Here is a 24,729-nt window from a genome sequence, read left to right on the forward strand (position 1 = left end):
CGTTTCTATCTCAAACTAGGGGGGGAGCCTATTCCGCACGGGAGCCTATTCCGCACGGCTTGATTTCATCCGATTTAAAATCTAACCTAATTTAAAAAAAGCAACCCGTTTTGGCTAATTCGGTCTCCTATAATGATCCGGAGTCAATCCCCACACATCTTGACCTCGGAACGATACCCCTCTCAAAATCGAGTAACACAAGCGGATCCACTCATCCCCCAAAGAATGAAACCGTTCCACGATCGATCCGGAACAACCCAACAAGACCTCATGGCTGCTGCTGAGTGCTGCCCTCACGACCCTCTACGCTCTTCCTCCTCTTCTCTTGTCCATCCGCCAGTTGCAACGCACTAGTACTGTGCAGATGGCAGCCGTGTGCTCGTACTCCAGCTAGAGCTGAAAGTTGGGCCGTGCCGGGCCGGCACGGCACGGACCCATCGTGCTTCGGGCTGAACCGTGCCGGGCCGATAAAGCACGGAATTTTACCGGGCCGTGCCGTGCTGGGCCTAAGACCTGAAACCACGGCCCAGCACGGCCCAAAAGCACGTCGGGCCACCTTCGGGCCGTGCCAGCCCAAGCACGGCCCATAGATCATGAATACCACCATTTGAAAGATTTTTTTTCCACAATGGCAAAAATTACAAGAAATTAACACTAGTGATCCTCCAGATCTGCAGCTGCCGGGCCGGCCCAGGCACGGCCCAGGACACCGTGCCGTGCCGGGCGGCACGATGGGCCGAAATCTCAGGCACGGCCCAGCCCGCCCTTCGTGCCGTGCTAGCACGGCCCAGTTGTTTTCGTGCTGGGCCGGACTTCATGCCCAGGTTTTCGGGCCGTGCTCGTGCCAGCCCATTAAGCACGGCCCAGATTTACGGCTCTAACTCCAGCAAGCAGGTGCTCGTACTCCAGCAAGCAGGTAACACAACCACAAAGGAGCAGAGAGGTGAACTGGTTGGATGGGTGCAAGTTCGGGTCGCAGGTTGCTGCCGGTCCCGCCGGTATCGATGGTGGCCTGGCCCGGTTCCAGTTGGTGATTGACTGTAAATGATCAAAACAAAATCGACTGTGTGCACAGTGTACTAGACAGTAGAGACTTATATATTGATGTGAAGAAAAAGATGAGTGAAAAGGGATGGAAGGGGTGTCGATTATCCTTTTCCAGATTACTTACCATTTCCCCATTTTTTTAACACTTTTCCTTGAATGCCCCATTTTTTAACACTACAAATAGCTCATTTTGAAATATACATCTCAATATCCTATAAGTGCGCAAATACTTTTAGTGACATGAATTTATGTTTCATTTGCATAGATGAAGTTTACATCAAGCAAATACTGACTAATGCCCATTTTGGTCTCCACCCATCATCCATGGTAAAAATAGGGGCACTACAAGTAGCCTTCCCATTAATTAATTTATTAATTAATTTATTTATTTTTGCAGGGCGCAGTGGCCTTCCTTTTTCGACTCGCCCATATTATTCCCATCATCGTACTGTATGATTCCCCAACCGTATTTGATTTGATCTACTAAAGAAGAGGATGCCCTAGCTACATCTCGTGTGCATCCAATTTGTATTTGCACCAATCATGAGAGAGAGAGACGACGATGGCGGAAGAATCTGATCGCTGATGACGTAGCTAGTATTTCAAAACAAGGCCAACAGAAAGGGAATTCGAGATGCCTATAGAATTGAAAAACAGCACAATGTTTTCTTGACTATGTGCTGTGCACAGCAGCGTGCAGCCACGGGTCGCTCTTCCTCCTCGCCGTGATCCCGAGCGCCTCGGCCATGTCCAGCTCCATCCGGAGAACCCCGAATACATATTTCATGGTTGATTTTTGTAGGGTTGACGGGAGGGGAGAGAGTCCCCCTAACGGTTCGATGATGAACAAAGTTTTTAGCCAGATACGTTTTCTGAGGATTACAGCTGTAGACCAAGCTTCACTGACTCCCGCATCACGAGGTGGTGGTCTTAAAATTTGACTTGGATAATTCAAGGGTCAGACTCTAATCCTATACGATTTTGAGCTAAAAATGTATAAAAATCAAGTAGGATTGTGAGGAGACCACTAGGGTCATGGCCTATTACCAATGGCCTATTACCACCCCTACGGTTCTACCCTTGTCACTGCATGGTAGCCATATATTGAATCACCCATGGGAAAACATTATATAGGATAGAAAAATTGCATGAAGGCAGCACATTTAAATATATATTGTAACATGAAAATTTTGGACCCATGGGCAGTGAATCCACCAGTCCCACATCCCCATTCCAGGGGGAGTTGGTAAAACATGACATCTTCATAGATTATTAATCTGAAGGGGGTCATCCTGCAGCTATGCTTAGAAGACATCAGGATTGAAACGCCCGGGTATGGAGTTGTTCTGCTGAGCCTGCTTGAGGTGCATTGTGAGGGCATAGTTGTTTATCTGCAGTACATGAACAAAACCCAAAAGTTTCGTCAGTTGACATGTCACAGAGAAAAGAAACGTGGTGTTAGGAAGGACTAGGATTATTACCTCTAATGTCCTCACTTGTTCCTGGTACTGCAAAACAAGTTGCTTCAAGCTTTCGACTTCATGAGACCTTTCATCAAACTCCTTTTGGCGCTCATGCTGAATGGCGACCGCCCGCTTCAGGACAGCGTTCTCTCGCAGAACGACCGTCAATTGCTCCTTAAGCATCATGTTTTCCTATATGACAAGGAAATGTGCAAGTATTATTAATGAACATGCCCTGCTCGCTCATCAAAATTTCTACAAAATTTCTTAATCAAATGCTACAGGTAATTACAGGATTTAGTAACCCATGGGTACCTTATGCAGATTTTGTGAAGCTTCAGCTCCGGCACGCTCTACAATGGACTTCTCCAAAGCTTCCAAAGCTCTAGATGCCCGAGCCCGTGCGTCATCTATGTCAGAAGCATTAGTCATCTCTCTGACAAATAGTTCAACCCATTCAGAGCCATTATTACTTGTCTGATAATTATCAGCGGCAGGCGGATGTTCTGTAGCGGAATCCACGGCACCATTAGGAATGCCTGTCAAGGATGCAAAATCATTGCTACTATCAGCAATACAATCTGGAAAAAATTGGGTTGCTTTTCCGAATCAGAAAGCAGAAATTAAAAAAATGAATTAGGAAATAAACTGTGATACAGTCATATTTACCATGGCAGTAATACTTTTTCTAGGTGATACATCATTATGTTAACCACTAAACGCAGTGCAAGAGCTCAGAGCTTGATGTTATGTCAAGGTGAAGTTACGAGTAAAACCAGAGACAAAGCAGTATCATCCAATTCTAGTATTATGAATTTATGATCCAATTCTAGTATTATGAATTTATGATCCAAGCATGAGTTTGAGACAGTGCATGATGGTAACAAATTTATGAATTAACAAATCACGGAAACCTTAATAGAATAATAGGGCTCCAAATAATACTGATGGACAAATTCAAACGGGAGTGTTAAAACCTAAACTTCCATCAATTCATTGCCTGGTAAGTGGTAACTATCATAAGAATAAAAAAGAACTAAACAGATGAGGAGGTATGATTTTTGAAACATGATTGCATCAAAGGAAAACAAGGGTCTTTGGTAGAAAACAACCTTCAACAGATGGCTGAATTACAGTATGCTGGCCATTTTCGGACTTGAAACCAGTGGACTCCAAGCGCAGCTCGTTCAAACTCTTTATTGCAGAATCTAAGTCATCTCCAGATGCTTCCAGAGCCTTTTCAAGCAACTACAATTGTTCCAAATAACCATTGTCAGCTTAGTTGCACATATAATATAGATATTAGCAGGGAAAGTAAATATCTGCATTTAGTATAAATAAGACCTAGTTCATACTACACAGCAATAATTCAAACCATCAGGAGCCAGCAGGAGAATAATTTTGCGCTTATGTAGGAAAACCTTGTTGTAGAAGAATAGAATTGGTGTATAATGGATGGATTGTATTGCTGAGCCTCATGGGCGGAATATATAGGAGTTTGCTTAGGGGGTAAGTAGCCTCCCTTAGAGATAAGGCAAGCCGGATTATAAAATCCTAATCTACCATATCTGGAGATATCCCAATATACTCTAACATCCTCCCGCAGTCATGACTGCAGGAGCGGCGCCGACGATGAGACTGGAGAAGGAGAAGACGCCGCAGGCTGAAAGCCGACAAGGTGACACTTGTAGATTAAAGAAATTCATTTTGTGTGCCGGGGACATCACATTCTTGAAGCAGCTACAAGACATGATGTGTACAGCTTCAGAAGTGAGATGAATTAACTATGGCTAATCCATATGTTCCTAGACCTTCCCTTAGCAATTAGCATTGTAAAAGAAAGCATACACAGGATATCAGTTGATGAAAACATATTAACAAACGATTTTCAGTGCCATCATGCCTCAAAGCCATCGAATGCAACATTGGCAACCCATTCTAGAATTCTATTTCTATCTTCACAGTATCGCAGGCACCAGAGCAAGCATTTAAACATACATCAATCAAAGATAACCCAAGAAATGGGGGCTTTTCAGCCTATCATTTCGCAGTTTTTAAGTAAAAGATATCAATCCCAGAAAAGGAGCTCCATTTCAGCTTCCAGGTGCCACGATCTCCCGATTTCGAGCCCAAATACCCATCAGCACACGATAAAATTGTTGGGGTCACAACTTTAGCAGCAGCGAAACCGCGCCTCAGCGTCGGAGTACCGATCCCACCCGAAATGGTGAGCACCAGATCACGGGACCGGAACCGCATCTCGCCATCCACCACCTACGACTCCTGGGGAGAGGAAAGGATAGAGCTCGGGAGGCGAACCTGGGGATCCATGTCGGGGAAGAGGGAGGTCAGCTGGAGCAGGAGCGCCTCCCGGCGGCCGCGGTGCGGCGGGGAGCGGCGGGACCTCTTGGCCGCCGGGTGGTGGTGGTGAGGGGAGGGAGGGGACGGCGGGAGGAGCTCGTCGGCGAAGATGGATGAGGACCTCTTGCCACAGACTACCGCAGACATGGTGCCGCCGCCCTCCCGCGCCGCCGCCTCGTCGCGCCGCCGCAGCCCCCGGTCACCGCCGCCGCCGTCGCCCTAGTCCCCGCCGCCGCGGGACATCCGCCACGCGCGCGCTTCCTCCCCGCCGCCCCTCGGCGATCCCACGGCCGGGCCTCGACCCCGCTCCCGCTCCCTGGTCGCCGCCGCGTCGGAGCCGCCCTGATTGGCTTGGTCCCGGGTCGCGAGATGGGCTGATGGGTTGGGTTGCGTTCGTGACGGCTTCGTCCGCGCTCGCTGACAGCGGGGGGTATTTATCGCGCTGTCCCGTCTCGTTTACCGTTGATTTTTCCCCATTTCTCTTTTCCTTTTTATATAAATATATAATAATCTGTTAACGTTAGCTTGTGGCAATTCTTTTTTTTTTTAAGTGGAGCTTGCGGGAATTCACTGCCTGCGTGTGATCTGCGCGTTCTTTTTTGGGCAGCGGAACGTGACTGTGTTCACACGGCGCAGCTTTGCCGCGTGCTGTCTGGCCGACAGGCGGGCCCGGGTTGGGGCTTTTCCCGTGGTACCGGCGGGCCCAGCGCGGGGCGCTTTTTTCTATCTGGCCGCTCCGTGCCGTGACCTAGGCAGGGTTTTATTTCTCAACCGGAAACCGGTTACCGCCGCCCTCCGGTACCGGTTTACCGGACCGGTTAGGCCGGTAACCGGTGGAAACTGGTTGAATTCAAATCCAAATTCAAATAAATTTAAATTTTTCCGTGCAACCGGTTCCGACCGGTTTACCGGCCGGTTTGACCGGTTTACCGGCCGGTTTTACCGGTTTGACCGGTTTGAAATTCAAAAGCTCCCGTGCAACCGGTTTACCGGCCGGTTTTACCGGTTTACCGACCGGTTTGACCGGTTTACCGGCCGGTTTTACCGGTTTGATCGGTGGGCCTTCATGGGCCGGCCTATTTTTTTTCTTTTTCTTTTTTGATTTAACTTTAAATTTCCACAAACTATACTAAATGAATGAATTTTTGAGAAAATTTGACACCATTAGATTCATCACACCTTAAAGTATTTTTAGGAATTTTTTGGGAATTTTTCATTTTTTGAATTCAAATTTAAAATTTGAATTTTGGCCGGTTTGGTACCGGCCGGAACCGGAACCGGACCGGACCGGTAACCGGTCAAACCGGACCGGTTCCCACCGGTTAGGTTAACCCTGGACCTAGGGCGATTTCCGTGCAAGACGTCCCTAGGGTTAAGTCGTGCAGGAGCTATCTATGCGTCGGGGCTCTGCATGATTTGATCAAGGGACCGCAGATAAGATGCGAAAAAACGACTTTGTATCATCCTGACAGCGATCGCGACCAGGATCTGTTCGGCCACCAAGGCACCAATGCTGATACGCACGGGCAATACTGACGGGGCATTGACAGTTAAATGCACCAAATGAAGAACACACTTTCAAAAGACAAGAACATGGTGGAATATTCCTTCAAACTGAAATACACAACTGACACTGGAACGGCAAGTCCATGGGAGATTGATTGGTCTAGAGTGATGCCACTGTGTATAGTCATGCTGGTGATCCACGGGCTGAGAGCCAGAAACATATCTGTACATACAGGTATCCGCCAGCTATTAATTACATATATATATCATGCAAAAACGGGGGCCAATCAATCTGCGAGTTTCTCAATAGCTGGGCAGACCTTACTATCCTCGCATCAGGATCGCCAATATGACAAGCCCACCAAATGTACTATCCTCCATGATTTCCATGTAGATAAACAATCGTGCAGCAGCATGTCAAAGCTTCCAGGCTCCCTCGGCATGGAGGCCTTGTTTATCCCGAGGCTACTCTCTGGCCCTATAGGAATGCTCAGCATATAATTTTGATCAAGCCGCATAGGTTTGGAGGATCTAATTCACAAGAATATACATCGGTGCTTTCTCATCTGTCGAGCAACCAGTTAAGGACCGTCTTCTTAGGGAGAACTTCGCCACTGCCTTCTTTCTCTGGCTTCACAGTGGTATTTACAGCATTGCGGATGACAGCATTGAGGCGCATCCTCAGCTGCGCATTATCGATAAGCAGATCAGACAGCATTTTCGTTGTATCTTCATCAGTAACATTTGCCTCTTCAGTGCCCATAGTTAATGAGGATCTACTATCAGAATTGTCACCATCATCAGAAGAGCCTTGCTCATCACCTCGTGCTAGAAGTTGAGCCTGGAGGTATGAAGGGACAGCATAGATTAGTACAGGCACCCACATTAAAAAGTGGTGGGATGAAGTTGAGTGTTGACCGCACGAAATTTGTTTTCCAGAGTGAAAAAATTCTACAACATAAAACCAAACGATTCAAGGATCCAATGCGGCTATATCTACTGAAGAAGGCATTGTTACAAAATTCCATACATGAGTTGCAACTCAGAGTGCAAGCCCTTGTTGCAGAACTAGATGTGGCGAACTTGTGATTCATCTTAATAATTATAAAGCTAGGAAGTTGGTGGGGAGCTGGGAACATTATCCAAGTTTACCTAACTACACCCAGTTTTACAAAATTGAAAACAATCTAGCTTAAAAAAAGAATTCAAAAACTAAGCTATTTCACAAGACTGCTCCAGCTCCAGAGCTGGATTAGTCATCTCTATGTTACTGTGTTAGGATAAAATATCCTCCCCCGTTTCATATTATAGGTCATTTTGGTTTTCTAGGTACATAGTTTTTCCTATGTATCTAGACATAACCTATATCTGGGGATGTAGCTCAATTGATAGAGCACTAAATCTTAAATGCAATGTATCTAGAAAAGCTAAAACGACCTATAATTTGAAATGGAGGTTGTAACACAATTAATCTTCTTGCATAACATTCTAATTTACCGTAGGACAAAAAAGTATGTTTTTTCTATATTGAAGAAAAGAAACATATCTTTGGCTGCTCTCTAGGAGTGCAAAACTAGAATTTGGCCAAGCAGGCCCAGGTAATAAATGACATTAGTCTACCATAACATTTAAAACAGGTAATCAATGACATTATTCTACCATAACATTTAAATTTTACCTCTGCAACGAGTAGGCGTATTCTGTTGTCTGATGTTGCCAGAAGATCTAGTGCATCAGGCAAGGACGACGGATCAATAGTAAAGTCGTCTTGTTCTTCTGCTAGAAATTTAGCACTACATTCCTGTAGACGCTCACGCAGCAGTCTGCACTCGTGAAGAAATTTTTCTCGGGATAACCTCATACGTGTTGACCGCTGCTTCTCTCTATTAATAACCCTCTGGAACAAAAAAAATACAATTAAAAATATTAAAAATACTGAATGCATAAAATTTGAAATTACAGGATTACAAGTGTACAGAAGCTTTGGATTTAAGTAATTGATCTGAAGATGTTAGTATGCATAAAAATACACATCCCCTTTCTTCAGCTCATGCAATTAATAAGTAAATAGAGAAGCAGCATTAAATTTGAATACCCAAAAATCAGGAATGTACAAAGAGAAATCCTTTTAGAACATAGCTTGTATAGATAGATCAACCTTTATCCATCCAAGTTTGACAAGAGGAATCACATGGAGATAACAAAATAAAACGAAGTGTTCATGCATTTGTAGATCTTAAGAATAATCACAGCCTTTAACTGCTCTTCCTAGCTTGATAAAGCAACTTCATCCCATCCATGGTTGGAAAAAGAAAAAAGGAAACACACAGAGATGTTAAACAACAACAACAACAACATAGCCTTTTTTCCCAAGCAAGTTGGGGTAGGCTAGAGATGAAACCCGAAAGATGTTAAACACACAGAGATGTTAAAAACCAAAAGAAAAAAATACTCATGGTCAGTGATTGAGATGGTTATATTTTTTAATGCTAGAACATCTTATCAGCTTGCCTGCACCAAGCTTAACATGGCAACAGTTCTATAGGATTTTTAGTTTTAAGTTCCAGTGTAGCATGCAGGGTACACAAGTGAAAAGAAGGGCAGTTAGTTAGCCATATTGGTCCACCAAGCTTACAAGCAGCTGAAAATGTTGAGCATGCTGTCAGCTAGAGCAAACAAGTATTGCTAGAAAACCACCAAAATTGCTATTGCTATAACAATGTTAGAGGATTATCATTTTAGATATTAGGTTCACTATACCTCTAAATCAGTCTTCTCCTCAAGATACTGATTCAGCACTTTCTTCATATCTTTTTGGGAGTTTCTAAGAGACTTGACCTCTTTGACAAGAACCTTTATATCTGCTTTAGACTTTGCCTCAACTTCTCCAAGACGCTGTTTCAAACTCTCAACTTCTTTTCGTTTGATTTCCAATTCTTCAATTAATGTTTCATTTTCACCACTAGCAGATGTTATCTCTGACTCCGCATGAGGTTTCTCAGTCTGCACATTACAGCATGAGGAAATCAGTACCTTCATATGGCTAATAAAATGACTAGACCACAAGAAAGTGAAGAAAAAGTTACTTGTTCAATCTTCAGGTTTGACTCCATCTCAGAGTACTTCCTGCGGAGCTCATCCATATCCCATTGCATCTGAGTAATCCTCTCTCTTTCAGCCAGGATAGCTTGTTGTAGTGTCTCTCGACCTTTTTGCTTTGTTGCTTCCAATTCAACCTCCAAATCTTTAACCTACATGAGAAATCATAAATACTAAACAGAGTACCTAGAATCCACAGAATGGTTGATACACACAAATCCATTGACTGTAACTAACAATGCACAAAAAAAAAACAAAACATAGTAACTTGGAAAACCATACAATGTTAAACTCAACATGGAAACTGAAAGCGCATTTTGTTTTTAATGTATGAACCTATAACACTAAGTAAAGCTCGATGCATGGAAATCATAAAGTAATGAATAGTATGAAAAACAATACCTTTGTAGTAAGATAATCTTTGACAGCTGCTTCCTGATTTAGTCGTGCTATTAGATCCCCCATATCAGTTTTTGCTGTCCCTATTCTTCGTTGCATGGTGATCAAAAGTCTAGACAACTTCTGTTTTTGATCATTTGGAAGGATGACTTGTGTATCCACATCATACAAAAGCTGCATATCTAAACCAGTAAGATGCTCTGTTTGACTAATATGTCCATCCACAGGACCATCCCATAGGGAACTACTAACACCTGGAGCAGATAGTTCACTTCCTCTTAAAGAGCTCAAATCACTTCCAATACTTTCAGAAGAGTCCTTCCGAGCATGGCCAGGATTAGAATCACGATCCTCTTCAGAAACAACTCGCCTGTGAGACGCTACCGAACCATTTCTACCATCATGTTCCAAAAAGAGAAGGTTCCCTTTCCTGTGATTCGGGACACTACTAACATGCTCATCGGACTGATCTAAGATAGCTTCTCCCAACACACCATTGCCAGTTGCTCCTGTCAGACTGCTACCACGAGTAAGTGCATGATTTACTTTATTGGACTCAGTGAGAGAACCAGAAGCAGGTCCATCAGGATGCGGAGAAGAGTCCGTACTACTTTTAGCAGAAGAACCTGCTTCAGAAGGACGCCCATTTCGTTCTTGGAAATCTAAATTTAGCACAACAATATAATTAAATCTGCTATTATGTTCAATGCGCACGCTTAAGACAATGAATAATTTACAGTTAGGGGAAAATATAAATCAAATAGCACATACATGAACGTGCGGCAGCTTCAAGTTCAAGAAAAGCGGCAACAGGAGCACTTCTTGACAAGTCAATGTCAGAAAGCAACTTTTGCATCCACTCCTCCAATGCATGCCTTCTCTGCAACCAGAACAGTTTGAGAATACAGTCTAAGAAGAAGACAAAATAGTTAACTACTTAACATAAAGCATCCAGGTGACATGGGAAAATTAACAAGTATATTGAGTCAAGATACATCTTACCTCTTCTAGAAGCAACCTGCTCGTATTTATTCTCAAGAAAGCATGCTTCGGAGGAGCCGACGGGACATCTTTTCTGGGAAATGCACTCTTAAGCTGCAGCGTGGGACATTTCAAGTATGAGAAAGAAAATATTGAACTTGAAAGAAAACACATGTTATGAAATGAGATATCAAGAGCTAATGAATATGGAATAGCAGAGTTTCATTGGCATATCATATTCAGGAAATCACCAAGTTAATTAAAATGACAAGGTTCTCCATGAAAACAAATCATAGCAAATGAAACATATCAACATCAGAACAAAGCATAGATCATTTTTCTGAGGTTAACAAGGAGGACTGTGTGAACTAGCATTGGTACAGACTTGTAACTTGTAAGAACAATGGAACTGGGAGTGTTAGAACATGAACCAGAACCACTGCATATCTATGCGATGCATTGCAACAGGTAATGCAGCAATGAATAGCAATCAGTAAGTTTGCGCAGTACATATTCAAGTCATTATCAACACAACTAATTATGTTTAACTACACAATCATACTTACGGATTGAGTGCATTTCTAAAACTTAGTACAGCAAGTCATTATCGACACAAATTGGTTATTTAGAGCTACACAGTGATTTTTTTTTCATGATAATTGCATTCTAAAACTTACTGTCAGCCCGAGCAGCTTGCCAGGTTAGTTGGGCTAAAGAAGGATTGTTCTTTTCAAAAGGAGCATGCCTTTTTTTTCCAAAAAGACCAACTATTCAAAGACTTGTTTCACTTTGCCTTTCCTTGTTCAACATTTTCAACCCATAGAACTACATACCCATAGCTATTTTCGGTAAGTAGTAATGGTATATTCAGATAGTATAAGCTGATTTTGAGTTACAGGAAGAAAACATCGCAAGTTTAAGATACTCGATATTTGAAACAACAAATTGGCAACACTTGGAATATTTGAATTAACATGCCAACAATTGCCTCAACTTACATCAGAACATAACTTCAAAAAGTCACTAAACCTTCGGAGAATTCCATGGCTTGAGCTAAAGCCTTCTGGAGATTGTATACCAACATGTATCCTGTAAAACTGTCCTTTATGGGCATTAAAGAGAGATACATAAAAAGAATAAATCAAGGTTCAAGATTTCAATGAGATGCAAATGATAAGTGCCTTTTTCCTGTTGATTGCAACTATTCACATCGCACACAAGAAAAAGGGAATATGTAACACAATCTTTTAGAAACACATTGAAGTCCCAAAATATAGTTAACATATTAAGATGTCCAAATACTGTAAATGGAGATGTCCTTAAAAGAAAAACAGTTTTTGCTGAATAATTTCTTTTCCATTTTTCATTGGTTCATAAAAGTTTGGTGACACATGTAGCTAAATTTATTGTATAACAAGGACAATCCCTGAAACACCTTCCAATTGGCATATGGAATGCAACTAAATTGACTGTATTCAAGTCATTTACAGCATGCATTGATACAAATAAGAGAAATAAGAAGCCTACAAGGTAAACTACAAGGTAAACAGTACTTACAACGACAGATTTCAAAAAGCTGTCAGCGGTCACACCAGCTTCAGGTGTCTGAGTGATCCAAGAAGGTATCATTACACAGTAACTCCATCCTGTTTGAGGGTTATGTGGCCATATGGTGTTCCTTCCCTCCTGTATGCAGGCAACAAGCCCATGGGCAGCGTCAACCAATAGACAGTTTAGAGCATTTTGCTGGAGCCAATAAAGTACAAGAAATGTTTCTTGATGGAAACCCTTTAGAATAGGACGCCTTTTCATGGAAACTCTGCCACGGTTTACATCTTTGTGCATTAGCGAATTTTCCAAATTAAGCATACAGAATTATTTCAGGCAAAAGTGTGCTAAAGGTGCCACTGATCATACTAACTCGAAACCTTAATAACTGACACAACACAGCATGAGCAGAAATTTAAATCATGCAATAACGCTGAAGGATCAAAACATTAACCAGCTAAATTACAACGGACACCTGTAATCCTGGAAAAAAGAAGCTCTCAGACTCCACATAAGACTGCTACTGAGTAACAAGGCCATCAAGGTGGAGTACAACTGATTTTTCCAATCCCACTCTCATCAAAAGTACACCATGAAACACAAAACCTACTCCTTACAAGCTAAACATAATCCAAAACCCTTGTAAAAAGAGCAGACTTAAAATGGACTCATCCACTCCCACACTCAGTAAACTAATGCCGTAATGCATCAAACCCATATCCTACTCCGCGAAAGTGAAATACAACAAATCCAAAACCCTAACGGAAGGAAAGCTCTAAGCTACGGAATCAGCAAACGCACAACGTGGCGCTCAGCTCGGCGAATTTGGCTGCAGATCCCACAACCCACACATTTAATACCCGGACACATGCAGCAACATACTAGTAAGCCCAACGCAGCTACTAGTAAGCCCAACGCAGCTGCAGCCAAATCCAACCCAAAGCCGCCTGGCCCATCGACGATCGGCAACACCCCAAGCACGGCGAACACACCTACATCCAGCGCAATCGAGCAAAGTAGCATCGAATCCAGCCCGGAACCGGGATCGCTATCGCCCCACAGGCGCCGCCGGCGGGAGCCGCATCTGCCGCCGAGATCAGAGCGGGAGCCGGATCGAGACGGCGCGGGGCGGGGGCGGCGCGACGGGAGAAGGGAGAGGGGATGGCGGCGGGGGCGCTTACCCATCTCTTCGGGGGAGGGCTCCAGTCCATGCCGAGCGGCAAAGGCGAGGTGCCGTCGTGGCGGTGCTTCGGGGGGCTGGGGGCCTTCTTCCGCCCCGACGACGGCGTCGCCATCGCCATCGCGCGCGGGACGGCGGCGGCGGTGGGATCGGGGCGGACGAATCTGCCGAGGCGTCGCGCCGATGATTCCTTAGTTTCCCACTAGTGCTGGAGGGAGATTAGAGGCAGCCGCGGAGGGGAGCAGCGGCCTGAGGCGGACGCGGTGGCGGACGCTCCCGCGATCGCATCTAACTGCCAACGCCAGCAAAGGCAGCGGCAGCGCCCGCCCCGCCGTATCTTCCACGGTTTGGTTCCACCGCCGCTGTGTGCTGATCATGGCTGGGCAAAATACCCGAAACCCGAAGTCCGAATCTAAAAAAACCCGAGCCCGAACCCGAATCCGAAAAATCCGAATCCGAAAAACCCGAACCCCAATTCGGGTTCTAACCCACGGTACCCGAAATTATTACGGGTAGTTTGGGTATTGGGCCACGGTACCCAAATTACCCGAACTACCCGAAATCAGCCCACTCAAGTCTATTTTTTTATTTTTGGCCCAGCGGCCCAGCCCACCAGCCCACCGCTCCTAACCCCAGCGAGCAGCGCCCCAGGCCCCAGGCCCCAGCCTCCAGACGCGGAGCCGCCCAGACGGCCAGACCCCCTAGCGCCCCGCCGCCACCAGACCCCAGCGCCCCACCGGCGCCGCCCCGCCCCCACCCCCCAGTACGCCCGCGCCGCCGCCGCCGCCCCCAGGCCTCCAGTACGCCGCGCCGCCGCCGCCACTCCGTGAGCGCGAGCTTCAGGGTCCGTCTTTCCCGCTCGCCCACCCCGCCTCCATCCACCGGCCCCGCCTCCGTCGAGCTCCGTCGGCCCCGCGCCCCCGCCGGCGACCTCGTCTGTTGGCTCCGCCTTGCCCCCGTCGCGCTCCCCTGCTTGCGGACCGCGAGCTCTGCCGACCCCGCGCCTCGCCGGCGACCTCGCCCATCGGCTCCTCCTCAGCCCCGCCGCGCTCCCTTGCCCACGGATTGCGAGCTCCGCTGGCCCCGCGCCCCCACCGGCGACCTCGTCCGCTGGCTCTGCCTCGCCCCCGCCGCGTTCTCCTGCTCGCGGACCGCGAGCTCCGCCGGTCCCGCGCCCCGCCGTGTTCCCCTGCTCGCGGACCTCGAGCTTCGCCGGACTTGCGCCCCGCCGGTGATCTCGTCCGCCGGCTCCGCCTCGCCCCCGCCGCGAGCTTCATCTTCAGCAATACAGGGTGGGTGGAGGTGGCCAATGCGCCTCCCTGCTCCCTGCTCGCCAGCCAAGAGGCAGGCGGCGGCGCGGGGGGAGGTGGCCGCGCGCCTCCCTGCTCGGGCTGCCGGAGGGAGATGGGTGGGGGAGGGCCCAGTGGTCAGTGGGAGGAGGGCTCCCTTCTCTCTCTCTCTCTCCACCTCACGTCCCCGCCGGTCCCGAGTGGCGAGTGCCGCGGCGCCACCCTCGCCACCCGCAGCTGCGCATCGATCTGGGGGAGAGAAGGAGCACCGGCGCCTTGCAGTTGCAAATCGGAGGACCTCGGGTATATCGGGTATACCCGAACCCGAACCCGAAATTGCGGGTACCCGAATTGTCGGGTAGTGATTTTTCAGAGTTAAAATCGGGTAGCATTTTCTATTACCCGAATTTTGTATTACCCGAATTACCCGACCCGAAAAATTCGGGTAACCCGAATGCCCAGTCCTGATGGTGTTGGTGGTGGAGTGGAGCTGGGCCGGCCGGCTGGACGGGAGCGGCGGTCGCCTTGGGGGAGCGGTGCGGTTTGGCTCGGTTGGATCTGGACCTCTCGGCCCACGATTTGAGTCGGATTGTTGTGCAGTTATAAATTGATGGTTTTTTGTCTGTAAAAATAATAATTGAAAATGTGAACGTGTTTTTGATAAATAAGATCTTGTTTAGTTTTCAAAAAAATTCTACAGTACTCATCATATCGAATCTTCGGACATGTGCATGGAGCATTAAATACAGTTAAAAATAACTAATTACTCATACGAGATGAATCTTTTAAGTCTAATTAGTCCATGGTTGAACATTAATTGTTAAATAACAACGAAACATGCTACAATACCAAAACCTTTCGCGAACTCCAAAAAGTAAGCAGCTTCTGCCGATGCTGTTATGATTTCGCTAGTTGCAGGAGAAGTAGTTGAAAAAAGAAGTATGGTGTTGCAGGAAAAAAGAGTAGTTGCAGGAAAAAGAATGGTGTTATCAGGCTTTCAGTTAATTTTGTTCTTAGTTTGACGGAACATCTTCTCGCTACAGTGTCTCATTTTAAGTAAAAATAAGTGAGTGCAGAGTCATTAAAAACCCTACCAGACTTTTTACCCCTTGTCCTTTGCAGTATGTATCTATATATACCTTAAACACTAAGGTAATTGCAATAGCTAAATACTACTAGCCCACTCATATAGACCATTTGGTCCAAATACCGCAACCACCGCAATCTGCTACTCTGATGATTTCTGCAAAAGAATATATTGCTCCAGCTAGAATAATAATAATACTAACGATTCAGTATTCCACCGTTAAACTGAAATACACCATGCATAAGCTGATGAGCGTCACAAGTCTTGCCAAACAAAGATAGTGGTATTGGGATAAAGAAACCAATGTTCCCTCTCAGAGAATGTAACATCAACTGTGATGATACAATGTTACTTCACAATCCAAACACAACACGGATATACTTCTGTCAGACCGGAGGTAACATGCCGGCATCAAAGCATCGGAAAGTGGCCTAAGAATTCTAGGGTGCTGATTTAGTCCATCCTGCCCTTCACCACATGTTCTCTCACTTCAGTCGGCGTTCTGCACCCACAAGCACGATACATAAGGTGATAATAAGCAAATAAAGTTCCCTGGTACAACGACTCCTAATTCCCTACTCTCTACTATCAATTTCTTTAGAGACATGGTGGATATCACTAAAGAGTCAAGCTAGTTTCTTAATGCATACTAAGTGGTAACAGAAAGTTCATTCCAGTGAACTTACATGATCAGCACGTAGCCTCCCCACCCGCTAAGGCAGTCACGATCAACTGATGACATCAGAGCTTGGGATACAGTCTCGAAGAGTTCGTCAGGTTCCTATGTTGAGAAAAAAAGGATGATGCCATTTCAATTTGCTCAAAATAAGAACATAACAAACTTAAGAAAAAGTACAGCCCAGAAAGGAACTTCATAAACATGGTAGACCCGAAACAAAAGTGAAAAATGTCATCTGCCATGTCTTCTTCTCAAGAAAACAGGCTGATCAAGCGTATCAAAGAGCATACCATGTTTGGCTTGTACATGGATTCGCAAGCACCATACAAAGATTCTGATGCTGTCCCAGAAACAACAAAATCCTTGGCTAGTTCCCTGCATAGGAAGATACATCTTCAATCAGTAAGCTAGAACACAGCACTGACAGAGGCAAAATGAGGGAGATGAACAAGAGTTATCAAATTTGGTGGACAAACAAATTATCATCAAGCACAGTTCCCCTGTTCCAAACATTGTTTTAGGATTATAGTTGGTCAAACACTCAAACTTCATTAATGTGAAACATCAATAAGTGCAAAGTTACATAGATTGACAAACAAATAATCGATGTTACTAGATTCACTGTACAAAATACTTTCATAGTATATAGCTTTCTGTAATTAAAATAGTACTACTATTAAATAATTGCAAGTCAAAGTGTCATATTATAGTATATGTCTTAAACAACTTACATTTGAAACCAGATGGAGTACATATGATTTGAGGAGCACGTTCCAATACTCAGATTATCAATAGATTTTTTTTGTCTGAAAATTTAGTGATCAACCATGTATTCGTTTACAATATACAGGTTGCATGCATGTGCACCAAGAGGAAGAATCAAATGAACAATATTGAACATTCAAAATTGTATCTTAGCACAGTTTTTTTTTTTGCTAACTAACATGCTACATTATCTTCCCCTATTTATTGTGAAATCTGTTCCGCAGGCCAACAAGAACTTAAATTGGTGTATCAACACAGTAAAATTGATGCTTAAGCAAGGCGGAATTTTTCATTCCATGGCATTGAGAAATTTTCACATTCCTTTGGCGCCATGACTTTTTTTTGGAACTGGTTCGAACTTCTAGCATGGTTGTTAATGTTATTTTGAGGACAATAATTGCGAACTTTAAGGACAACTTCTACAAAAAGTGACATGAGATGATGAGACTCATTAGCCAAAAAAATTGATTTCACTAGTACCATAAAATGCAATTTTCCAAGCAGAAAATAAACCAAGATTCAAAAAGTTAAAACAACGTAAGCAGGTACCTACTTGGCACCAAGGCAGTCCATGGTACAAATAAACGGCTCGTTGTCATCTCCAAGTCCAGCAATGACTGGTTGGCAGAAATATGGCCCGAATCTGAAAATTTCATGTGGCATGACAAAAACTAGATGAATATTGCTAATTGCTATAAGTCAGTATCAATACTGCAACACAAGAGCTAATTTATGAGCAACTGCAAACTAAAGTGCTTCAAAAAACGGTGCATATCGATCAGAATCTTCATAAATATGAGCATACCTACCCTAGTTCCTTAGATAATGATTTAGTTTCATCTTCCTCCATTTAAGAAGAAAAAACTTTGCAACATATCATTCTAGTTGTAACAAGGCTCCTTTAAAATTGTCAATGAGGTTGGTTTATGTTCAGCTAATTCTGTACAAAATAAATAACTCATAGATTGACCATAACAAGCATACAGAGCACATATGAAGTACTCCCCTAGTGTAGCAGCAAGTCTAGAAGACAAAACAACATATCTAGCGTCAAAGTTCTGCATCCCCAAACACCATTACAGTATGGTGTTGAATATTCTGACCAATTACAAAACCTAATATCTTGAGCACAGAAAAGTATGTACTTATTTCTGGATCTAAATGAAACAATTAATGGTGGCAACACCGATGTATAGTTCATAGAAAGCACATTCAGCACAAAGCCACAAATGGGCAGTCCGTGCAACATACACTAGCGTAGCCGTAAACCTTTCATTGCATAACGGTCAGATCCCTAGGTGCAGGAGCTGCCGGACAGGATCCAAGACCTGGCAGCACCAAAAGAAAAAAAAAAGCACCTCACTGACGACCCTAAAAAAAATAGTTGCAGGATGCCAGTAGCCCTACAGGGGTAGTGGCAGTGGTTGCCGGCCCAGGTAATAGTGCAGCCCTATAGGGTGAAAATGGGGTTAGGGGCCTTTTATCGGTCAGTTGACTGAGAGCTTCTTCTTAGTGCAAATACTGTGGGGCGGTCTTTCCCCGCCGGCTTAGTTTTCTAAAAAAATTTTAGACATATAAATTTATGAGAGCACAAAGCTTCACTTCCATCTGTTCCCAAAAATACATATCAACATTAAAATCATTGTACTTGTCTCCAGTAGACCTTCCTATGACCAAACACTCAAGCAGCATCGAAATATACTAACCGCCAGCATATCCAGTAAATTGTGCATCTATTGTCTCACGATCTGGCAGAGCATTAAAACAAAAACTACCAAGCAAGGTCTATCCAGTATTCTAAACAATTCCAACGAAATTGCGGTAGTAAAATTATCACCTCTTCTCGTAAAGGAGCGCAGAAACTAGGCTGGCGAAGGTCTCGGGCTTCATGTCCCTCTCCTCCCGCAGCTGATACAGCTTGTGCCTAAACACCAGCTTCTGGTACCTGCACAGGGACCCAAAACCCTAAGCCGCCGAACCAAAAAAACAACAACCCGTGGGGCGAGCAGGGGCCGAATCCGGGAGCCGCGACTCACAGCGTCTGGGCGTCGGTGGCAAGCCCCGAGAGGCCGACGTATAGCTTGTCGTGGATCTTGAACACCCGCTGGAAGTCGGTAGCGATGGTCTGCAGCTGCACGCCCAGACGCCGGTCGCTGGCGATCGCGAAGCAGTTCTTCCCCACCATCGCCATCACGGCGGACCCGTTGTACTCGAAGATCTGCAGAGGGCGGGGGTCGAAAACCCGTCAGGAATTCGAGATCCATAGGGAGGGGAGGAAGGCACGGGGGGCGCGGAAGTTGGAGGTACTCACCGACATGGCCGGAGCTGCGGCGAGGTCGCGGAGGGTTTGGATTGGTGCGTCGGTGTCGACGAGAGGAGCGGAGCAGGGTGGTAGTAGAGACGGAGCTGGGCTTTTTGATGGAGAGGCCGAGTTGGACTTCTTGGTGAGCAAGAAGGTCCGGCGACGCCGGAGCCGTCCGAGTCCGACCTCAGTTTGGGTGCGGTTTGTGCTCGGGGTCTATTCGAGTGATCCGAGTCGGCTACTAACGGTGTCTCTTAAATTCAAACTATCGAACTCGACTTCTTTTTAAACGAAAAAGTTATTTTTACCTCCATGACTATAGGACGAGTCCACGTTTCCTTCCTAGACCACAAAACCGTATATTCGTACTCATCGAACTCGCAATACCGGACATATCATCTCCTTGATTGGTTTCCTCAAGTGGATTTTCTCCTTTTCTTTTATATTTATTTTGGTTGAATTTTTTAAAAAAATCATAGTAAATCATAAAATGGAAAATTTAATTTTGTTAGATTTTATATGACTAGATCTATGTACTGAACATATGATATGATATGATATACTTTAGTACAAAATTTTTTCTGTAACTTTAGATATATATTTATTTGTAATTAATTCAGAGCTAAAGTTTGTGTGGTCTAATTATGGTGAAAATTTTATGGTGGGCTAATTATTACATTCTTGAGCTGTAATAAAAATTTCAAACTCATTGGATCATGCATGCTTGAGTTATAGATTTGTCTAGGTAAACATTTTGATCCAATGAGCATAAAATTTTATTACATATTAAGAATATAATAGTTAGACCACCATAAAATTTTAACCATAATTGGACCACACAAACTGCAGCTATGTATTCATTACAGAAAAAATATATATCTAAATCTATAGAAAAAAATTTGTACTAAAATATATTATATAATATATTCACCGCATAGATCTAGTTACGTGGAGTCCAACAAAATTTGATTTTCTATTTTATAATTTTTATATGATTTACTATGATTTTTCAAATATTCAGCCAAAAAAATATAAAAGAAAAGAAGGAAAAACACTTAGAGAAACCGGTTAAGGAGGTAATATGTCCGGTATTGCAAGTTCGAGGAGTCCAAATAGACGGTTTTGCGGTTTAGGAAGGAAACGCGAACTCGTCCAATAATCCAGGGAGGTAAAAATGACTTTTTCCTTTCTTAAACAGCATCTATTTGTGTTTGGCATCCATTTGTGTTTGCAGCAGGGTTGTAGATACGAGGAGTCAATGTAAGACCAATTTTTACATTATTAATGGAATATGCAAAAGCCATAAAAAGATAGGAAACATATAACATTTAAATATCCACCTACAACTAACTTCCTTACTGTCTAATATATGCAAGTTTTGTATAATTTCAATTACTCATATTTGACGGGCGACATATAAATGTAGTTTGTTTTAGAGTGTTATACAATTGGTATTCTATATGATTCTCCTTTTTTTTTGCGAATCTATATGATTCTCCTTACTCTAAGAGCTCTACATAATTACTGGACATGTAACGTCTTTAGGAGTCTGCGATGCATTTAAAAACTCCCTTCACTTATAAAATTTCAATTGGGGAAGATCTATCTACTTTCTTTGTTTCAACTAAGAGTCTAAGATGATGTACAGGGTATAGTAATATATATTAGTTTTTTCTATTAAGAAAACTCTTTGGAAAAACAAAGTCAACGAGGAAGAATGCGTTGGATGTCCATGAACGGTGGATACGTACTCCGTAGCCGCGAGGCACGCCGTGACTTACCAAACGGCCAGGACACGGCTGCCACTAGGGGTGGTAATGGGCCATGGCCCTAATGGCCTCTTCACAGCCCAATAAAACCCTTAAAATTTTTAGTTCAAAAATACATATGTTTAGAGCCCGGCCCTTTTAGAGCCCGATCCTTAGATTTTCTAGTTCAAAATATTGGGCCCTTTACCACCCTAGCTGCCACACGAAGACCCCACACGCAGCCACCCGCAAACGGCAGCGCGTTGCTTAGCCGTGTAACCCCCAAACGGCCAAACCGCGTGCGTGGTCGTCGACTTCCCCGATCAAAATCGTATCCAATTCCCCGATCGCTCCGGCAAAATCCCCATTCGCTCCCCTCCTCCCCACTCCTCGCCGCCGCAAATCCCACCTCGATCTGCCGCCGATCTTCCCCAAACCCTCGCCGAATCCCAGATCCAGCCCAGCCCTCCAGACGCTCGCCCGCCGGCCGCCATGGGGAACCCCGAGAAGCTGATGAACCAGATCTTCGACCTCAAGTTCACCTCCAAGTCGCTGCAGCGGCAGGCGCGCAAGTGCGAGAAGGAGGAGAAGGAGCAGAAGCTCAAGGTGAAGAAGGCGATCGAGAAGGGCAACATGGACGGCGCCCGCATCTACGCCGAGAACGCCATCCGCAAGCGCACCGAGCACATGAACTACCTCCGCCTCGCCTCCCGCCTCGACGCCGTCGTGGCGCGCCTCGACACGCAGGCCAAGATGCAGGTCATCGGCAAGTCCATGCAGTCCATCGTCAAGTCGCTCGACTCCGCGCTCGCCACCGGGAACCTCCAGAAGATGTCCGAGACCATGGACAACTTCGAGCGCCAGTTCGTCAACATGGAGGTCCAGGCCGAGTTCATGGAGGGCGCCATGGCCGGCTCCACCTCGCTCTCCACGCCCGAGACCGAGGTCAACAGCCTCATGCAGCAGGTCGCCGACGACTATGGCCTCGAGGTCTCCGTCGGCCTCCCGCAGGCCGCGGCGCACGCCATCCCTGCTGCCAAGGATAAGGAGAAGGTCGACGAGGACGACCTCTCTCGCCGCCTTGCTGAGCTCAAGGCCCGCGGCTGAGCACCTTTCAGGCTTTCAGCTTTTTCAGGTGATGATAGATTGGTCCTAGCCTTAATGTATGTTTTGCTGCGGCAGCCTATGGGATATTGTCGCAAACTACTATATTGATTGCGTTGCTGGATAGCATTGTGCCCCATTGCAAGTGAATGTGGTTTTGTATGTATCCATTATCATCCTTCTCTTCAAATTTTCACCACTAAATATTTCCAAGATATGCATATTGATTGTGGGGTACCTTATTATTTTTTGCATTTAAAATAGCCGTATGGTTACTACAGCTGTTTTTGTCTGTAGATGCCTGAAGCAGCGTAGCACTACCTAAAAGGCTAAAATCATTATTATGGATGTTATATGGTTGGCAAAGGCTCACAGTATTATAACTAAATCTGATAATGCCATAGAAGTAAGTTTCTCTTGTGATTGTGAGGCTTTCATATCACAAAGCTGGTCAATTCTGGGTACGAGGCCTATGTTGCTAAAATCACTTGCCCCTGTAATAGTTGTGACTATAAGGACCCTTCACAATTTTTTCTTTTTTCCTGGTAATATTCAAGTTCATTTTATCTTAAGGAATTGACCACATGAACGCCTACTGTGTTCTTCACATTCTTCTAGTTAGCTGTTCCATAATTTGCTACTGCCAGCTAAAGCCTGAGGGTGTTCTTGGAAAATATTTTGTCAACAATTGCGTACGGTTCTTGAACTTACAGCATGTGGAACATGCTCATCTTGTGCTCCAGTATATTGAATATTGGTGCTGTTACCAGATTAACTCTGGCTGTGTATACTTTTGCAGTTTTATTTTTGCTGGAGCATAGTCATTAATAAGTCAGAGATAAGTTCAGGTAGAGTTGTAGTAAAATTGCTTGCTTGCTTGGTGTTTTATGTATGAGGATTTCCAGAAAGCATACTGGGATATCCAGATTTAAGCTCTATCAGCTGATCCATATCAACACATCTGTTTGCTTTACCATATCATGTCTTATGAAGTAAAAAGCTGGTGTTTTTTTTTTGACAGCAGAAAGTTTGTGAACTGACATAGGACTAGTCTCACTGTGAATCTTAGAACATGTGTGAAAGATGGTTTCTCTTGGTTGTAAAAGGTTTGTTTAAGTTGCAAAATTAAGGCTTGTATGATTGTATGAAGCAAGTTTCACTGATACCAATTTATTAGCATGTTCACGGAATTAGGAGGGCCAGTTGCAGTATGGATAAAGTAGTAGTCTCACTTCAGTTTTATTTTGACATGCTGCTCTTTATTGTGTGTTGCCATTTAGATTGCATATCTGCAAATGAATTTCTGAAGCACATGTAACATTTTGCACAGTATCAGTAGTTTGACTTGTATATAGAAGCGGTATTTGCTCAAACTTATAGTTCTATCAAAGAAAGCAGTGGTAATGATTTTGGTGCTGCTGTTGCGTAGATACTATGTGATCGAGACTTTCAAAATTCTGAGCTATACTGATCTGTTAATTTACGGTAAGTTATAACTTATAAATGCTCTGCAATTGTCCTCTATCTTATGTGTGTGCTAAACTAATGGATGCTGAGTATCCTCATTATCTCCTCTTGCGCTTCTCCATTATGTGGCATTCTTCAGATTCATGCTTTTGATTTATTGAACTTACCTTCTGTATACTAATATCAGTGTAGCTCTTTTGCAGATGCCATTCATGCTATGCTGCCGAGCGGCAATTACCCAGTGTCACGTGGACTGCTACTCATATTTGGTAGATTCGTAAATACTGTGATGCTTAAGCGTGTGTTGGCATCGCCATGTGGGGTCTGCGGACTTGATGAAAACTTTGCTGTGTCATATTGTACTATAAAATCCGTAATTTTCGGGCTTGCAAACATTGTGGTTCCCCGTTGCTGTTTGGCCAGTCCAAATCTCGTCTGAACAAATATTGAAAGCTGTCAATACTTGGCATCAGTTTGCCATACCGCTCATTCCATTGCCCTAAGATCAAACTGTTATCACCAAATTCGTACTCAACATTGGCAGGTTGTACTCGTGATACAGTTCTTTTGATAAAAAAAAGAAGTGCTCATCTCATCAACAAAATCATTATTGTGAATTGATCACAATCGCACCCTAAACCATGGGTTTGAGATAAGCATATACAGGGATATGAAGATGTGCTGGGAGAAGGATATGTGTATCC

The 24,729-nt window shown here is 44.4% G+C and overlaps 4 protein-coding genes across 5 annotated transcripts; 1 reads left to right on the forward strand and 3 right to left on the reverse strand.

Annotated features, from left to right (window-relative positions):
* Positions 1 to 2,151: 2,151 nt before the first annotated feature.
* On the reverse strand, positions 2,152 to 5,287 carry LOC120671268. The gene is made up of 5 exons (XM_039951557.1): positions 4,830 to 5,287; positions 3,623 to 3,758; positions 2,826 to 3,049; positions 2,529 to 2,702; positions 2,152 to 2,438 (listed from the first exon to the last, which is right to left on the reverse strand). The coding sequence occupies exons 1-5, from the start codon at positions 5,016 to 5,018 to the stop codon at positions 2,352 to 2,354; spliced, it is 810 nt and encodes a 269-aa protein (XP_039807491.1). The 5' UTR covers positions 5,019 to 5,287; the 3' UTR covers positions 2,152 to 2,351.
* Positions 5,288 to 6,452: 1,165 nt separating this feature from the next.
* Positions 6,453 to 13,937, reverse strand: LOC120671269 (PX domain-containing protein EREL1-like). Its single transcript, XM_039951558.1, has 10 exons — positions 13,586 to 13,937; positions 12,414 to 12,542; positions 11,855 to 11,953; positions 10,878 to 10,970; positions 10,647 to 10,755; positions 9,879 to 10,537; positions 9,464 to 9,628; positions 9,138 to 9,380; positions 8,056 to 8,274; positions 6,453 to 7,218 (listed from the first exon to the last, which is right to left on the reverse strand). Exons 1-10 carry the CDS (start codon positions 13,703 to 13,705, stop codon positions 6,940 to 6,942), a joined length of 2,115 nt encoding a protein of 704 aa, XP_039807492.1. The 5' UTR covers positions 13,706 to 13,937; the 3' UTR covers positions 6,453 to 6,939.
* A 2,227-nt stretch (positions 13,938 to 16,164) lies between these two features.
* Positions 16,165 to 19,885, reverse strand: LOC120671270 (proteasome subunit beta type-3-like). The gene is made up of 7 exons (XM_039951559.1): positions 19,716 to 19,885; positions 19,441 to 19,622; positions 19,242 to 19,349; positions 17,958 to 18,047; positions 16,930 to 17,014; positions 16,647 to 16,741; positions 16,165 to 16,462 (listed from the first exon to the last, which is right to left on the reverse strand). Exons 1-7 carry the CDS (start codon positions 19,719 to 19,721, stop codon positions 16,414 to 16,416), a joined length of 615 nt encoding a protein of 204 aa, XP_039807493.1. The 5' UTR covers positions 19,722 to 19,885; the 3' UTR covers positions 16,165 to 16,413.
* A 1,846-nt stretch (positions 19,886 to 21,731) lies between these two features.
* On the forward strand, positions 21,732 to 24,512 carry LOC120671271 (ESCRT-related protein CHMP1). Of its 2 annotated transcripts, none has more exons than XM_039951561.1 (2): positions 21,732 to 22,589; positions 24,218 to 24,512. In XM_039951561.1, exon 1 carries the CDS (start codon positions 21,947 to 21,949, stop codon positions 22,559 to 22,561), a length of 615 nt encoding a protein of 204 aa, XP_039807495.1. In that variant the 5' UTR covers positions 21,732 to 21,946; the 3' UTR covers positions 22,562 to 22,589; positions 24,218 to 24,512. The 2 variants fall into 2 exon arrangements, with proteins under 2 accessions (XP_039807495.1, XP_039807494.1); XM_039951560.1 differs by having other exon boundaries at positions 21,735 to 22,589; positions 24,229 to 24,508.
* Positions 24,513 to 24,729: the final 217 nt, after the last annotated feature.

Source organism: Panicum virgatum, chromosome 4N (genome assembly GCF_016808335.1).
Source record: "Panicum virgatum strain AP13 chromosome 4N, P.virgatum_v5, whole genome shotgun sequence".
Classification (NCBI taxonomy): domain Eukaryota; kingdom Viridiplantae; phylum Streptophyta; class Magnoliopsida; order Poales; family Poaceae; genus Panicum; species Panicum virgatum.